Source organism: Sinohyriopsis cumingii, chromosome 9, assembly GCF_028554795.1.
Source record: "Sinohyriopsis cumingii isolate HCF-2022 chromosome 9, ASM2855479v2, whole genome shotgun sequence".
Lineage (NCBI taxonomy): Eukaryota > Metazoa > Mollusca > Bivalvia > Unionida > Unionidae > Sinohyriopsis > Sinohyriopsis cumingii.
This window is the reverse complement of record NC_142969.1, coordinates 90,559,956-90,575,897: the sequence shown is the minus strand read 5'-3', so window position 1 is coordinate 90,575,897 and position 15,942 is coordinate 90,559,956. Positions and strand designations below refer to the sequence as shown.

Sequence of the window (15,942 nt, the reverse complement as noted above, 5' to 3'; positions counted from 1 at the left end):
CTGTCCATTCAGAATTAAGTTACAGGGACATAACATTTGTATCGTGTGTTGATTTGACAAAATGTTGCATTTAGGGTCATAGAAGTTGGTGAATGCTTTCATCTGGACTCTATCAATTCAGAATTAAGTTACAGGGACATACATTTGTATCGTGTGTTGATTTGTCAAAATGTTGCATTTAGGGTCATAGAACTTGGTGAAAATGTTGCATTTACATAGCTGCCAACCCTCACGAATTTGGTGTGAATTTCACGACTTTTTCAGCGATTCACAAATTCACACCGCAAGCCAAAAATTCATGAATTCTCCAATCCTCAATTATTTTAAATCTTTAATAAAATAACCGATTTCCCGTTAAGCGCTAGTCGTGATATTTGCAGTTGCTGAAACGGTCCGGTACTGCTGGTCGTGATATTAGTAGATCTACAGCTGATTAGTACAGTTGGCCCGGTAGCAAGCATTTTAGCCTATTTTAATTTGTATGTATAAGAGTAGTTTTACAAATGCTTTTAAGAGAAACTGGGGCCTAACCGGAATTTTGCTCCGCGCATGCATCACCAACACTGATTTGAGTTAAGGTTCAGCATCGCATGTACGATTTTGAAAACGTCTTCACCACTAAGAAAAAAGAACTCTATTACTCAAAAAGTGAAGTTTAATTTGGAATATATCAAAAATTGGCTGTGCATTCTGACATTAAACATTGATATTCATCATGCTTTTTGCACTCAGTGCGCCATCACAGAGACGATGTGAGGAAGCACGTCGGTTGCAAAAAACACGTAGAAGTTCAAGTTGGGAAAATTAAGAATTCGCAGATTTCCGCTCCGGAATATTTTAAACAATTGGCGGAAGAAATGCAGGCTGCTAACGCTGAAGCATTATTTGTGAGTTTTCTTGTCGAACACAATCTACCTTTATCAGCTGGAGACCATGCTAAACATTTGTTCTGACAAATGTTGCCGGACTCGAAAATCGATTCCAAATTTTCCTGTGGAAGTACCAAAATGTGCTGCAGCACCTGTGCATTCCTCACAGCAACAGTGCAAGTGAAAGTGTATTTTCTCTTGTGAGGAAAAATAAGTCTTTAGGGCCTCTTTAGCTGCAGAAAATTTGTCAGTAATTTTAGTCACCAAGATCAACCAGCCGGCAAGAAGTCTGAACTGTTTAGAAAACAAATTTACGATCAAGCAGTTGAGGAAGTTCAAGTCTGCGACAGTATCATGTCTTGATAAATAAATATTTCTGCATATATGTAGTGTTTTAGTTTTATATTGCGAACTTGATATAGTGTAGTATTGACGGTCGGAGTGGTCAGAGTGGATGGAGTTATTGTCATGGTATTTTTCACGAATTATTGTCCAAATTCATGACTTTTTATCCCCATTTTCACTAATTGTGAGCCTGGAAGGTTGGCAGCTATGCATTTAGCTCCATTTCTCTGAAACTTACAAAAAGACATTTTAACATAAACTACTTTAAAAGTCGGTGAGGACATGTCATTTGAGATATCTTGGGTATTGAAAGGGAATACAGTTTATCCAAGAGATTTTAATCATGTTACATGGATTTTATATGTTATCTTTATCCATTATTTTATTAGCATTCTGCAGAATTTCAGCATCTTCACATTCATCATTTTACCTTGTACTTAACCTTTAAGTTTATTTGGAATGTTTTATCATTCAAAGATTTTGTGCAGTTTATTTTTTTAACTTTACCTTTAGTTGGTACCATGTATCCACTGTTGTGTTGGTGTGCTATAAAATATTACTTCATCTTCTGGTGAATTCATTTTGAGAATTGCTATTATTGACCAGAGATGCTGCCAGGGTGGGCAAGTTATACACACTGTGCAAAAATGTTACAAATTTGAACACTTGGAAAGCAATTCTGCTAGAAAACTCCCACAGATTAGTTGTACGTCACACATTAAAATACACTTGGCACAGTATAGAGCTTTTATTTAGTTTGACAAATATGAATCAAACAAAGATAAAAAGCAATGATGCTTATTATCTGTCAGTTTTAAAAATATGCAGATGTAGATAATTATAACAAAATAGTTGAAAATAACACTAATTATTTATAAAAGAAAAACATGTTTTAGAGTGATTCTGCAGTTGTTGCCCTTTCTTTTTATTTGTACATACACAAACTTTGGTCTACTTCTGGAAGGTGATATTGTAGTTGACCATGACTAGATAAAAAATTACAGATTTTTTTCAACTTTAAATCAGTGGTGGTGTGAATATGCTTTATATCCTTTTGTCAGTTCTGACTTCTCATCAGGCTTGTTACCTGACTTGTCATCTGGCTTGGCAGTTAGGTTTACTTGTAAGGATGAAATAGACTGAAAAATCTTGGGTCAGAAGGTTAAAGGTCAGATTTATGTTTGAGACTATATCATCTGCTTTTGCTCTCTTTTGTTCTTTTTTCTCCTTATTCTAGAAAGGTGATGCCATGATTCACAAATTTGTTCACTGATGTGAATCTCCCAGATCTACAATAATCATTTTTGCATCTTTTCACGCTAATTTATTCAAACATTCCTCAAATTCTCGATGATCTGATTATGTAACCAGTTACATTTTTAAAATCTTGTGATTTATAATATGTATATTTGGAAGACTTGCAGAACTTAAAGTATAGAAGTAGATAGAGCTATAGAAAAGGTTGATTCAACCTAATATTTCGTATGTAGTATTTATTTTCAGTTCTTTTTTTCTTTTTGTCAGTAAAACTAGTCTAAAACAAGTAAAATTGCTGTTATAAAAAGGTTTTGGGCATGCATTTTTTATGTGCCATGGTAATGATTATTGGATATGCATGTGTCATAGCAGTGTTTTGTAGGATGTGACATGCTAATGTTTTGCAGGATAAACATGTGCTGTGGCAGTATTTTGTAGGATGTGACATGCTAATGTTTTATAGGATAAACATGTGCCATGGCAGTGTTTTGTAGGATGTGACATGGTAATGTTTTAATGGATAAACATGTGCCATGGCAGTGTTTTGCAGGATGTGACATGGTAATATTTTATAGGATAAGCATATGCCATGGCAGTGTTTTGTAGGAAGTGACATGGTAATGTTTTATAGGATAAACATGTGCCATGGCAATGTTTTGTAGGATGAACGTGTGCTGTTACAGTGTTTTGCAGGAAGTGACATGGTAATGTTTTATAGGATAAACATGTGCCATGACAGTGTTTTTTAAGATGTGACATGGTAATGCTTTATAGGATAAACATGTGCCATGGCAGTGTTTATAGGATAAAGATGTGCTGTGGCAGTGTTTTGCAGGAAGTGACATGGTAATGTTTTATAGGATAAACATGTGCCATGGCAGTGTTTTGTAGGATAAACATGTGCCATTGCAGTGTTTTGTAGGAAGTGACATGGTAATGTTTTATATGATAAACATGTGCCATGGCAGTGTTTTGTAGAATAAACATGTAACATGGCAGTGTTTTGTAGGAAGTGACATGGTAATGTTTTATAGGATAAACATGTGCTGTGGCAGCTGAAAATAAATATATCCTTTAACTCAGATTTCAGTGAATCATTATTTCTGTCTCTATATCTAACATTTAGATCCAAGAAATATTTTTCAATATATATTGTATGACCTCCTTGATGCAGCTGTCTCTGCAGTGGAATAATTTTGTATGTGTACAGGAAGTAGTCAAAGTTTAAGCTTATGTGAAACTAAATTAGTAATAAAAGAGAAAAACTTAAAATTACCTGGATATAGAGGGTTTGTTATAATTAAAGAGAGGTGACCATGCTTGAAATAAAAATTATTTAAGTCAATGATTTTACCTCTGCTCATCTTTTTAAAAAAATGCTTTTTATTTCTCAGGAAATTGAAGAAGAGAAAGATAAGAAGTACAAGGAATTAGCCAGAAGGATTGCAAGAGAAAAAGAATTATCAATAATATCACAAAAAATGGAGATGAAAAAGCATCTTTTGGTAACATTTCACTTTGATATTTTGCTATTGCTTTTGTAACTACTCCCTATTTGTCATTGAAAAAGTGACCTTAAAATTAATATAATGTTATTTTGTAAGTCTTTTTATTAGGTAAATAGTCTGTAAATATTTTGTATTAAATGAGAAAGTCTGTATGTTTGGAAGTTTCTTTAACAAATCATATCTTTGATATACAGTTACTTTCAAAATGAGAAATATGATATGTAATGTATTAAATTGGGAATCATGATCTGAAGTGTATTAAAATGGCAAAATTGAGAGCTGTAGTGTATCAAAGTGGGATTCATGAGCTGTAGTGTATTAAAATGGGAATCATGATCTGATGTGTATTAAAATGGCAATCATGAACTTTAGTGTATTAAAATGGGAATCAAATCTGTGGTGTATTTTTCAAAAATCATATAAACTTTGCATAATTAGTTGGCCTTATCTTAATCAAATATTCTACTTTATATATACAGGATAAGAAAGCGAGGAAGAAAAAAGTCCAGGGTGAGACAAAAACATCAGCAGCACAATACAGATGGTGTTACCAGAGGAAGAGATGATTCTAATTAACACATACTATTTTTTCTTGGCATTCGTGTTATTTCCACCTAGACACATGCTTATATTAGTAAGCATTAAGACTGCCATTTTCTGATTTGAAACAAAAGATGTTTCAGTGTTGAGTTAAAATGAACTACTTATGGGACAAAAACGAATTATTCTGTTATGCTGATTAATCGACCTTGGAAATATTGTTACTACTTAGTAGTTCAAAGGACATTGGCATGCAATACATTGGGCAAACATTCATGAATAATCATGATTATTACACTGCCCTTTGTTGACAGAAGTGGTAAACACATGATACAATGTTAAACGTAAGTATACTGTCCCATCTCATGTTTGTATTGACCAGTCAAACTTAAGTGTACTGTCCCATCTCATACTCACATTGACCAGTCAGACTTAAGATTACTGTCCATTCTCATATTAATATTGACCATAATATTGAAAAAATATAGCAAACTGTATCAGGAAAATTTTATCCATATATCTGATAATGTTTAGATATCTTGTCCCATTTAATATTTTCCCAAGAGTCCAAAATTATCTTGTAATAGTTAAGTGGAGCTGAGAACTGTTAAGTTTGATCTTTAAAAATTTCATCTTGTTCCAGACCTGATCCTTTCAGTCAAAGCAGTTAGATCAAGAAAAGAAATGCAGAGTTTTCAAACCAATTGGATGAAGTAGGATTATAAGGATAGCTTCAGTAATTAACTATCAATAAAAACATAAAACTTGAAATAGTTGTTCTTTGATTATTAACTTACCTGGCAGTATGTCCAAGTGAACTTATGGTATGGCTCTGTGTCTGTCAACTGTCATCCTTTTGTCAACTTTTTCTCGTACCACTCTGGAGACCATGTTTTTTTTTAAATCCCATTGTGATCAAACGTGGAATATTTGCACTTGTTGAGGCGATTGAGTTATTGATTATGCCTGGTGCCACACTGGAAGCCTTTTTCTGCTCCAGTGCTGCTCAGACTTGGACTATATACTTATATTCAAGGTCTTGGATGAGTGTGATAATGAGTGAGATCCATGCGTTATAATGAGGTTATCTTCTGTCTCATTGTCTGAGGATGCATATCTCTACTGTTGAAGCCATATTTTGGATCTAACTTTGAATAGACTTGGAATATATGGTTTTATTATATACCTAAGTGTGAAATATAGAAAACTATTTGGGAAATAATTTTCATAATTTGTAATTCCTAGATTTTCACGTGTAAAATATATCTTTATATTTTCATATGTGGAAATAACAAGATTTTCCATCATGCCTGGTGATATTTTATTGTGTTTGCCTGCAGAAGTTACATTTGCAACAAGAAAAACCAGCACTTTTGGAGCTGAACGAAATAAAATGGGAATTTCATTACCTTTCAGACATGGAAATTATTTTGCTCAAGTAACTTGGCTTTATGCTGTTCATGTCTCTGTAAGTTATTTCTGCCATTTTGATAACAGTGATAAACTCTTTCTGGTGCATTGTAGAAGCAGACTTGCTGTGTGGTCAAATAGGTCATATAGTTACAATTTTTTAAAGATATTTATTGCAATATATTTGGTCATCTCCCTATTGCTCTCTTAAGTAATGTAAATTTTATATGATGAATCGGGTTGAAAGTGAGGAGAATATTTTGAAAGAGGGGTGGTGGTGGCGTGCTGAGTTTGTTCTACGCTTCAGTTCAGGAATATTTGGATTCAGGTTCAAGTTTGGAATTCAGTATAAAGAAAACATTCTTTTTCTGTGTGAATACTGAATATATTTCATCTTTAAAAAAGAAAACAATATGTTTTAACTTGTGGCTTTGTCACTTGTTAAAATAACACATATTTTTGTACCACACATTGAAATATATCTGGTTTTAAGATAGGAAAAGAAGACAATGTATTTTTTATGTTTGAGAAGTATTTAAGAGTGAATATTTATGCTTTCATAGAGAAGACAGACAATTAAAACAACATTTTTTTCATGATTTTGGTTTATTATGAAAAAGAATGAGAAGAAAAAGAGACATTATAAATATTTTCTTGATTTAACACAGCTTTTCTCCCAATGTAAAAATATGCATATGAAATCATATGATTAAATGAAACAAATGTCATGGACAGAAAGTATGCATCAGTATTACCCACAGCTTTATTATTCGTGTAATACATCAACAATAAAGCTAAATCCATAAATTGGTGGTGTCAACTTGTTATACATTGGTGTTTAAATAACGTATGGTGTTTCATTTGATATTACGTAAAATCTTAAAAATTTGTTGATGCTATGATATAGCTAAATTATTCTAGGTAGCAAGACTTTAAGATATAATTACATATTTCTTTGCCATTGAGATGCACTTTCATTTTTTAACGACTATAATATGATTTCAAGATATGTTTGTCCTACATTCCAGTTCATTACTACTTTTAGGTACACTGAAGATTTCCAGTTTCAAATTTAAATGTTTTAAAAGAACACACTTGAGAAACAAGGCAGTACTAAAACTTGTTTAAAAGGTAGAAAAAAATTAATTGATTTGGGGAAAAAAATCCTATTTGACTTAAAGTGCCATAACTCTGCCAAGCCAAACAAAATTGGTTGTCATAAATGGACTTACATCAGGGATATATTTTTCTGTTACCGTTGTTGAAATCTGAGAAAGCTCTGTTTATATTTACATACATTTATTGATTGCATTTAATTTCATGATGCCCCAGTGCTAGACATTACTATAAACTGCCACACTGCAGACATGGCGATATGACTGATTTTGTTTTTTAAAGCTACTTTAAAAATCCTAATCACACACACACACCACACACACAAATTTAATTAGTGAACAATACATATTCAGCATCAAAGAATTTGTAGCTTGTCATACTGTTTTAAACAAACATGAGATTAGTTACAAAGCTTCCACTCAGTTACATTTATTCTCTTGTCACACAAAAAAACAATGCATTTAAAATGTTTACATTTGAACAATTGAATGATGAGTGTTGGCAAGAAAAGGGGGGGGGAGGCATAAAACTGAAGGAAAAATATGCCCGAAGAGACATCATTTATATAAGTGAAACAAATATCAACATCAAATGCATTATGAGCCTTATGTTTCAAAAAATTCCAAAAATGTGTTTGTGTAAAGTAAATCAGCACTTCATCTCCTGAAGCAATTAACTAATTGAAATCAACACAATTACAGACATGCACCAAAAGAAACAGAAACAAAACCCTTAATGTCATAGAAGTCTCTCCTCATCCAAATTCTAGTCAGTCTCAAAGTTTTGGAAGACTTTTCTTTAACGTCTTTATGATCATCAAATCAAACATTCATTTCTGTGGTTCGGGTCAAATTGTATTTTGCCCATCCTTCTTTACACAATGTCTATGTTCTAAAGATACTTCCACACACAGGGTATCCAATTTACATGTCCACAAGGTAATTTATGATAAAGTGGATGTTTTGAAAAACTTGTGATGCTCCATCTAGTCATACAACTTGGATTTTAATGGTTGACACTAAATCGATGGAATTGCCTTGGTCACAACTGTCTCCACCACCTGCTCCTTCCTCCTCCATTTTATACCAGCTGCCAGGTTCGAAGCAAAAAGCTGCATATAGATATGTTAAACCCAAAAAACTCCAATCTGGATATGGTGAGAAAACGTTCGCATATCTTCTTTACATTTCTAATAATCTAAGATGTCAAACAGCACAAATGCATTAAACAAAAACTTTTCAAATATAACTTTATATAGATCTCATAGCAAACTCAGAAGAAACCAATCCTGGGTATACCCAACAGGTTTCAACTTAAAATATTTAGCAACGAACATTATGTACTGCATAGAAACAAAGCTAACAAGATTTTTTTTCTTCAAACAAGAAACGACAAGTTCACTGAATGTAAAAACACCATACAGAAGATATAAAGTGATGAGATCATCCAATTAATTTCGTGATTACAAAAATTGAGACAAGAGAATCAATAAAACAAGAACGTTGTTGAAAAGGCTACAAACTTGTCACTTTGTCTATGCTAACCATCCAGAAATAGCTTGATGTGAATAACAAATATAATGAAACTTTGTTTAATATATTAGATCTTTCAAAGTGCCTTGTTTTTAGGATAAAGAAAGGCTTAGGGTAATTTTAGGCGTGTGAATCAGAGGCTAAAATCCACCCCATGTAATTTACACCTATACTAATTTGTCGGAGATGAAAATTCCAAATAAAGAACACATGATCTCATTTTACAGCGCCAATATGACAAACAAAACCTCCAATAATGACCACACATCCAGTTATGAGTTCTCCAATGATTGCACTCCTTAGAACACTTTTCATCTGACAGTAGGATTACATATGATGCAGCAGCAAACCACAAACAACTGGTCATTGTAAACCAGGTGATATACGTACGCCGCAGCAAAAACCACAAACAACTTGTCATTGTAAACCAGGTGATATACTTATGTCACATTAATCAACCACAAAAAAAGGCGATAAATAATAACAGGTGATATAAAATGTATAAGCAGTAAGATCAGAATCAAATTAAACTGAATGGCACAAGACGGACCGACTTGGACCAAAAGCGAATTCCCAACGATGCATTGATGCGCATTTCATTCAGAAGGATTGTACCGCTTTGAATTTGACCAGCTTTTAGTACATGTAACATATCTAACTGTAAATCATTCTATTTCAATTTTTATACAGCTTTTCGAAACAGGATGGTGCCAATATATAACTCTTAAAATTACGATGGAATCAGATCATTTTAAATGATGATTAATTATGAATGTTTGCAAAACCGTTTTCTTTAGAAATAAAGGTCCTTAGCTGAATATAGCTTTGCATGAAGATGCTACCTTTAGTTCTGTAAATTAGATGAATTCGTAAGTATCCAATCTGTGCTTTCGTCCAGATCTGAAAAAGTTTATCATTTTAAGAAATGAAGAGTAGAAAGTGATTTAATCTATTTGAAAACAAAAACTAGTAACAGCGTTCAGTAACTTGAGTATACTTCATTAATGATTATGGGAACAGTTTGATGAGTTGGTCTGTATTTGGAACAAACTTGGTTGAAGTTTTTCGAACCTTTTAGAAAAATTCATCTCGCAGAATAATTTAGAGACAATGGCACAAAGAGATTCCATTCTTAGCTATAGCAAAATCGCTACGAGAACTACGTAACCTCTTCTTGGAACCCAAAACCAAAACATATGCAAATACAGTATTGCATTGAAACTAATGGCAAGGTCCATGTAATAAGTAGTTGAGAGTTGCCAGATAAGATAAATTATAGTAAGTTCACAAAATATTTATACAATTTTACACATAAGATATCTTAATTTCAACACACCTATTACATAAGAACATTCCTGGAAAAATTGTTTTTCTTTCTTTACTCACCCATTTGAAAATATAACATTATACTGTTTTGGACAATGTTCAGTTGTACTGTGATCAAAGACCTCGTACTGTCTGACTTTATTCTCAATGGCCATGTGTGCATATTTATATTACTATTCCTGTTGAATAAGTAAAGCCATATATTTAATGAATGTTTTTCATAAGACAAGAACAATGCCATTAGTGCAGAAATAGACAATTCATTATAAAAAGCAACTTTTCTACTGAACAAAGCTTTTAATTTTGCATATTTATATTGTAAATCCTTGAGAAAGTTTCAGATTCAAAATCTGTATTTTTTCTCAGATTTTGAGAAACTAAAGACAAATACTTTTTTATACTTAAATCCTTTTGCAAATGTACTATTAAATTTGCAGTCAGAAAATCGCTGTTGATTTACTGTGGTTATTTCCATAAAGATGTTTGATCGAATTCCATGCATAAAATTTTATGATGACTTTGTCCAACTGTACAATTGATAATTTTTTCTCTATTGTGTTAAAACTTACACCAAGTGCCCCATTTCAAATCAATTGGATAAAATATGGTTATTCTTTAAATTAACTTAATGTATGCATGGCAATTCTCTCTTTCCTTCATCGGCTATTAATTTTCGGATGAATGCAAGTGATTTCATTGCAACAATGTCTCTCTCTAAGCATCGAATTAGGTTCAAATGAAAGGCAAATTTCTGTAAGGAATGCTATTTATTGTCTATCATATTACATGCCATATCATACTAAAAGGTGCAAAATTTATTTTGTGCACATTTAAAGTAAGTGAACAGCAGAGCATTTTTAAGCTGTAAAAACATTGCTTTCAAAGGGAATTGATGGACTAGTATATGGCAGAACAGTGTCAACCAATCAAACTGAATTTATTCCATAGTGTCTTCATTAAAAGTAAAACGAATATATTTTATCATGGCCAGATATTAAGCACCTAATTATTTTGTCTGTATGTATTGTGGAAATATGACTGGAGCGTCACTACCCTTCAACTCCTTTAGTCACATTATGTAAATTGAGGCAGAGTTTATGAAATATATATTCTTAGCTATTGCCACAGCATACGAAATTAATACAGATAAGAATTGATATATGCTTTTATTGTTTTTTTGAAATCTGCAGGAGTATGGTTTCATCACAATGTGTAATGTTTGTTTTGTTTTCATTGCAAGTTTATGCTTGGAATGATTTACAATTTGGCTTACCTATCTTCTTTATATTCTATAAATAGGGCCATGTAGGTAGTACCATGAGGTTAATATACATTAAGAAAAAACAACAGTTTTGAATCACTATGTCGTCCAATTTTGCGCGTCGGGTAATTCTGCAATACGATACGTCATTTCTGTAAACATTGGATCACGTGCTATTCTGGGTCAAAAATCCATTTTGTATCAAGAATGAACGATTGTACTTTAATTAAGAAAATTGACATTCATTAAGTGTACAAAAATATCCCACATTTCGACTCGAAAGGCGTATAAAAATATGATTTCTAAACGTCAGCATAAAGACCCACTCCATTATCTTCTTAAACCTGTAACCCAGAAAATCCCATTTACTATGTATCTTTTAGAATCATACAAATAAATATATTATATAAAAGATGGAAATGTATGCCTTAAAAATTCTGCATCTTAATCCAAGCTTCCAATTTTGCAAGTTGTTCCACACGTACACTGCCGTCTGCTACCCAACGTATCAACTTGTCGCTTGAGTGGCATTCTCAAGAAATTCCCCGGCGTATATTCTGTTCCTACATTGTTTAGCAATTCTTCCATATAAACAAGACGTTTTAAACACATTACATCCTATTCATTGTTGTTTCTCTTCCACGTAATAGCTTTTTTAAAAATAAAATTATAAAATGTTGAACTTTACTAATTTTTTTTACAAGATCGGTTTAGTTTGCTTAATATCTCTTGCCATTTATTGGCATTGTTACGACAATTTTTTTTTTTTTGGGGGGGGGGGGCGAGTGGTCTAAAGCGCTCTCCGTTATGGATCACTGCCATCTCACCTCTGTCTGCGTGAATTCGAGTCTTGCATTCGGCTAATGTGGGTATGTGAGAAAGCTTGCCAGTAGCTTCTCGTGGGTCGGTGGTTCTTTCCGGGGTTTTCCTCCACCATTAATACTGACAGCCTATTGTGTGCTGAAAAATGGCGTTAAACCCTTCAACAACAACGTCGAATTTTGTAAAACTACTATAAACCTAACCTAAATATTCGACTGAAATGCTGATAGAAACAGACGAAACTAATGTATTTCATTTCTATAACCCGATGGATAAACATTACATCTTTTCAAAGATGTGCGCAGAATAGGCTGACATATCGCGAGTCATGCAAACACGGGGGGGGGGGGGGGGGGGGGGCAGTGTGGTATCCCGTGTGTCCAAAATTAATAGTGAACATAATATTCTGGTGACAATTGCCTCTTTTGAAATGGTGAGCATTGCAGTATTTTATTTTTTTCAATCGGCCGAATTCGGTAAGCGTTTTGCTTCAATATTGGAGATGGAAACCTTAGGTGCGCAGAAATGCCGGACAGCAGTGAACCTGTCATCATTCAGATTCTTCTCGAGTTGTTATGAAACTGATTTGGATGCCATCTTAATACCAACTTGTGTGTGTGTGTGTGTGTGTGTGTGTGTGTGTGTGAACACCGTCGAGAGATTACTTTACAACCTTCATGACCAGAAAGACCTCATCGTCTTATCCCACACTTTTCATATTTACCTTAGGGACCGTTAGGTTTTGCTCTAAGAATTAGACCTTCAAACTTTGACTATGTCGCTGATCTCGCTCTACTAGTCGTCTTCATTAAAAATACGATTTATATATTTTCAACACTTGGCACAAATATGTTGCACACATTGCGACCATTAGTATGTTGTCATTATTTGCCTTCGAATATGAATCATTTATTACAATGTGAATTATACTAGGCGGACGTGCACTTCGCCCAGCGACCTGAAATGACAAATCAAAAAAGGCTACAGAGGTATATATTCATTCCTCTTCATTTACAAAACATCTGGAAATGACCTGATACTGACAAAATGGTGGTGAAAACAGACAAGATGACCAATATATCGAACAATAGATTGATAAATAGATGAATAATATACAGATATTAGATGTAAAGATAAACGAAAGGAAATTATGGCTGAATTTGAGATTTGAATGAAACTGTGTATTATTGAAATCTAGTTGCCATGGCCAGAAAGGAAACAGGTAGTAATCGCATCATGTTTAATAATTTGGTTGACATAAAATCTTTATTTCTAGTAATTACTTTTAAATACGTACCAAAGCGTCTCACTTTTTCATCTCGCATCTACATCTTTTATGATAAATGAGAATTTTCCTAATTTAATATAGCCTTGGATTGGACATTTCCGAAAACGTTCCGTCATTACTTTTCATCCAAAAGTACATACCACTCTTTATTCACTATTTTTATAAAGCTTGTTACCATTTCTTGAGTGGCCGAGTGGTCTAAAGCGCTATCCGTTACGGATCACTGCCATCTCATCTCTGTCTGCCAATGTGGGTATGTGAGAAAGCTTGCCAGTAGCTTCTCGTGGGTCGGTGGTTCTTTCCGGAGCTTTCCCAGGTTCTTCCTCCACCATTAATACTGGCCGCCATGTATAGCCTGTCGTGTGCTGAAAAATGGCATTGAACAATACAAGAACAACAACAACAACCATTTCTTGATTTTAAACAATATGGATTAAGAAATGACGCTAACAACAAATAATAACGATACATAAATGTCGTCTTAAAGTAGATATATTTAAATGGAAGTTGGTATTAAGATGGCATACAAGTCAGTTTCATAACAACTTGAGAAGAATCTAAATGATGGCATGTTCACTGATGTTATGAGACTTATAAAAACAGCACAAAGTTCATAAGTATCTGAGAAAAGACATTTATCCGCAGGAGTACACTAATGATTTAAGGAAACTAAATAACCACAAATTGATAAGTTGTTTTCCAGTGTCCGAAGACCAGTAAAATAGATGACGGTTACGATTAAGAAATCTCATCAGTGAAATTTCTTTAAAACTTCCGTGACCGTTACGCGAAGAAGCCTTCTTAAATCTTGTGGTGTATTTTTGTTACGGCCTTCTGCATTTGGCCAGGGTCATTCGTTATGCACCTAGATGATAATAATTTGCATGATAGTATGGGGATATGTCAATAAGATTGCTTCAAGTAACTTTCGATTTGCAAAGAAGCAAACAAGTAGCGTTGTTTGTGTTAAGTTCTTCTCAAACGCTTTTGCAAATGCTGGTTCAAGTTTCGAATGCAAGCTTTACTCGTGTATACTACAAGCGTGGTCAGACCGCTCAGGTGGCCTAGTGGTTAGAGCGTCCGCATCGGATGCGGGAGGTAGTGGGTTCGAACACCGGCCGAGTCATACCAAAGACTTAAAAAAATGGTACTAACAGCTGATTCGTTAGGCGCTCAGCACTAAGAGGTTAGTGTTAGGACTGGTCTGCCTGGTGTAAGGATAATAAGACTATGTGGGACATCATGCTACATGTCTGCAGCATTGATGCCGCATTGCTAGACATTACTATAAACTACCACACTGACATAGTAGCGATATGACTGAAAAATTCGAAATCACACACACACACACGCGCGCGCGCGAGCGTGTTCGTATTCTTGTGTTTAGATTTAATGGCTGTCCATGATTTATTCGAGTCTTTCCTACAAGTGTTTATTGATTTCGTAATAATTTCAAAATGACAATAAGGACTTTAATGAACTTTTGTTGGAGCTGGTGGTTTTCAAATTTCAAAATAGAGTCCAATTCACCATTGAGATATCTACCTTACTGCATCCTTTAAATATTAAATGACATAAGCACTTCTTGTAAAAGTCCTTTTCATTGGCAAGGTTGCTTATTTGTGAAGACCCCCATCTCGATAAATCCTTTCAGTCAAGCATGATAATGTCTCCACCAAATACAATTATTACATGCTCGTGTCTGCCTCGTACTTCTTCCATCGTTCTAGCTGTTGAATTTCGAATTCATCGGTGTCAACTATTTTAATCGGGCATATATGAAACCAATGTGTTACAACTCTATCGACTTCAACTAAGAAACAGAAAAAAGAGAAAACCAGAACGTTTAGTAAAATTCGACAAATAATATATCTCCCTTGAATATCAAGAAAAAATTTAAAAAGAATGTGTGCTATTGTGAACTAAATGCATTCCATGTTACAGTTTTTCTGTACCCGCAAGTGATCATTTTTAAAATGATTTCCCTTTATTTAACATTATGATATCAGTTTCAAAGAACCAGATTGATGTTCTGTGTTATACATTTCCTTTTTTTCATCATACACTACTTGTTTTATTTTCAGATGAATCTGACGATACTTCTGACTTGTGAAGCAAATAAATTGACATGACACCAAACCTATTGTCTTCTGAAATAGTTATAGCACTTTATGTTACGTCATTTTGTCCAGCAAATAAATTGACATGACACCAAACCTATTGTCTTCTGAAATAGTTATAGCACTTTATGTTACGTCATTTTGTCCAGCAAATAAATTGACATGACACCAAACCTATTGTCTTCTGAAATAGTTATAGCACTTTATGTTACGTCATTTTGTCCAGCAAATAAATTGACATGACACCAAACCTATTGTCTTCTGAAATAGTTATAGCACTTTATGTTACGTCATTTTGTCCAGCAAATAAATTGACATGACACCAAACCTATTGTCTTCTGAAATAGTTATAGCACTTTATGTTACGTCATTTTGTCCAGCAAATAAATTGACATGACACCAAACCTATTGTCTTCTGAAATAGTTATAGCACTTTATGTTACGTCATTTTGTCCAGCAAATAAATTGACATGACACCAAACCTATTGTCTTCTGAAATAGTTATAGCACTTTATGTTACGTCATTTTGTCCAGCAAATAAATTGACA

General features: G+C 33.7%; 1 protein-coding gene across 1 annotated transcript in view; it reads left to right on the top strand.

Annotated features, from left to right (window-relative positions):
- Positions 1 to 5,290, top strand: part of LOC149792223 (putative U3 small nucleolar RNA-associated protein 11) — a 31,524-nt gene extending 26,234 nt beyond the window's left edge. Inside the window, exons 7-8 of the mRNA XM_089970754.1 lie at positions 3,866 to 3,976; positions 4,459 to 5,290. Of these exons, the coding sequence (XP_089826880.1) occupies positions 3,866 to 3,976; positions 4,459 to 4,545 (198 nt within the window). The 3' untranslated portion in view covers positions 4,546 to 5,290. The remainder of the gene's footprint in view (positions 1 to 3,865; positions 3,977 to 4,458) is intronic.
- The last annotated feature ends 10,652 nt before the right edge of the window (positions 5,291 to 15,942 follow it).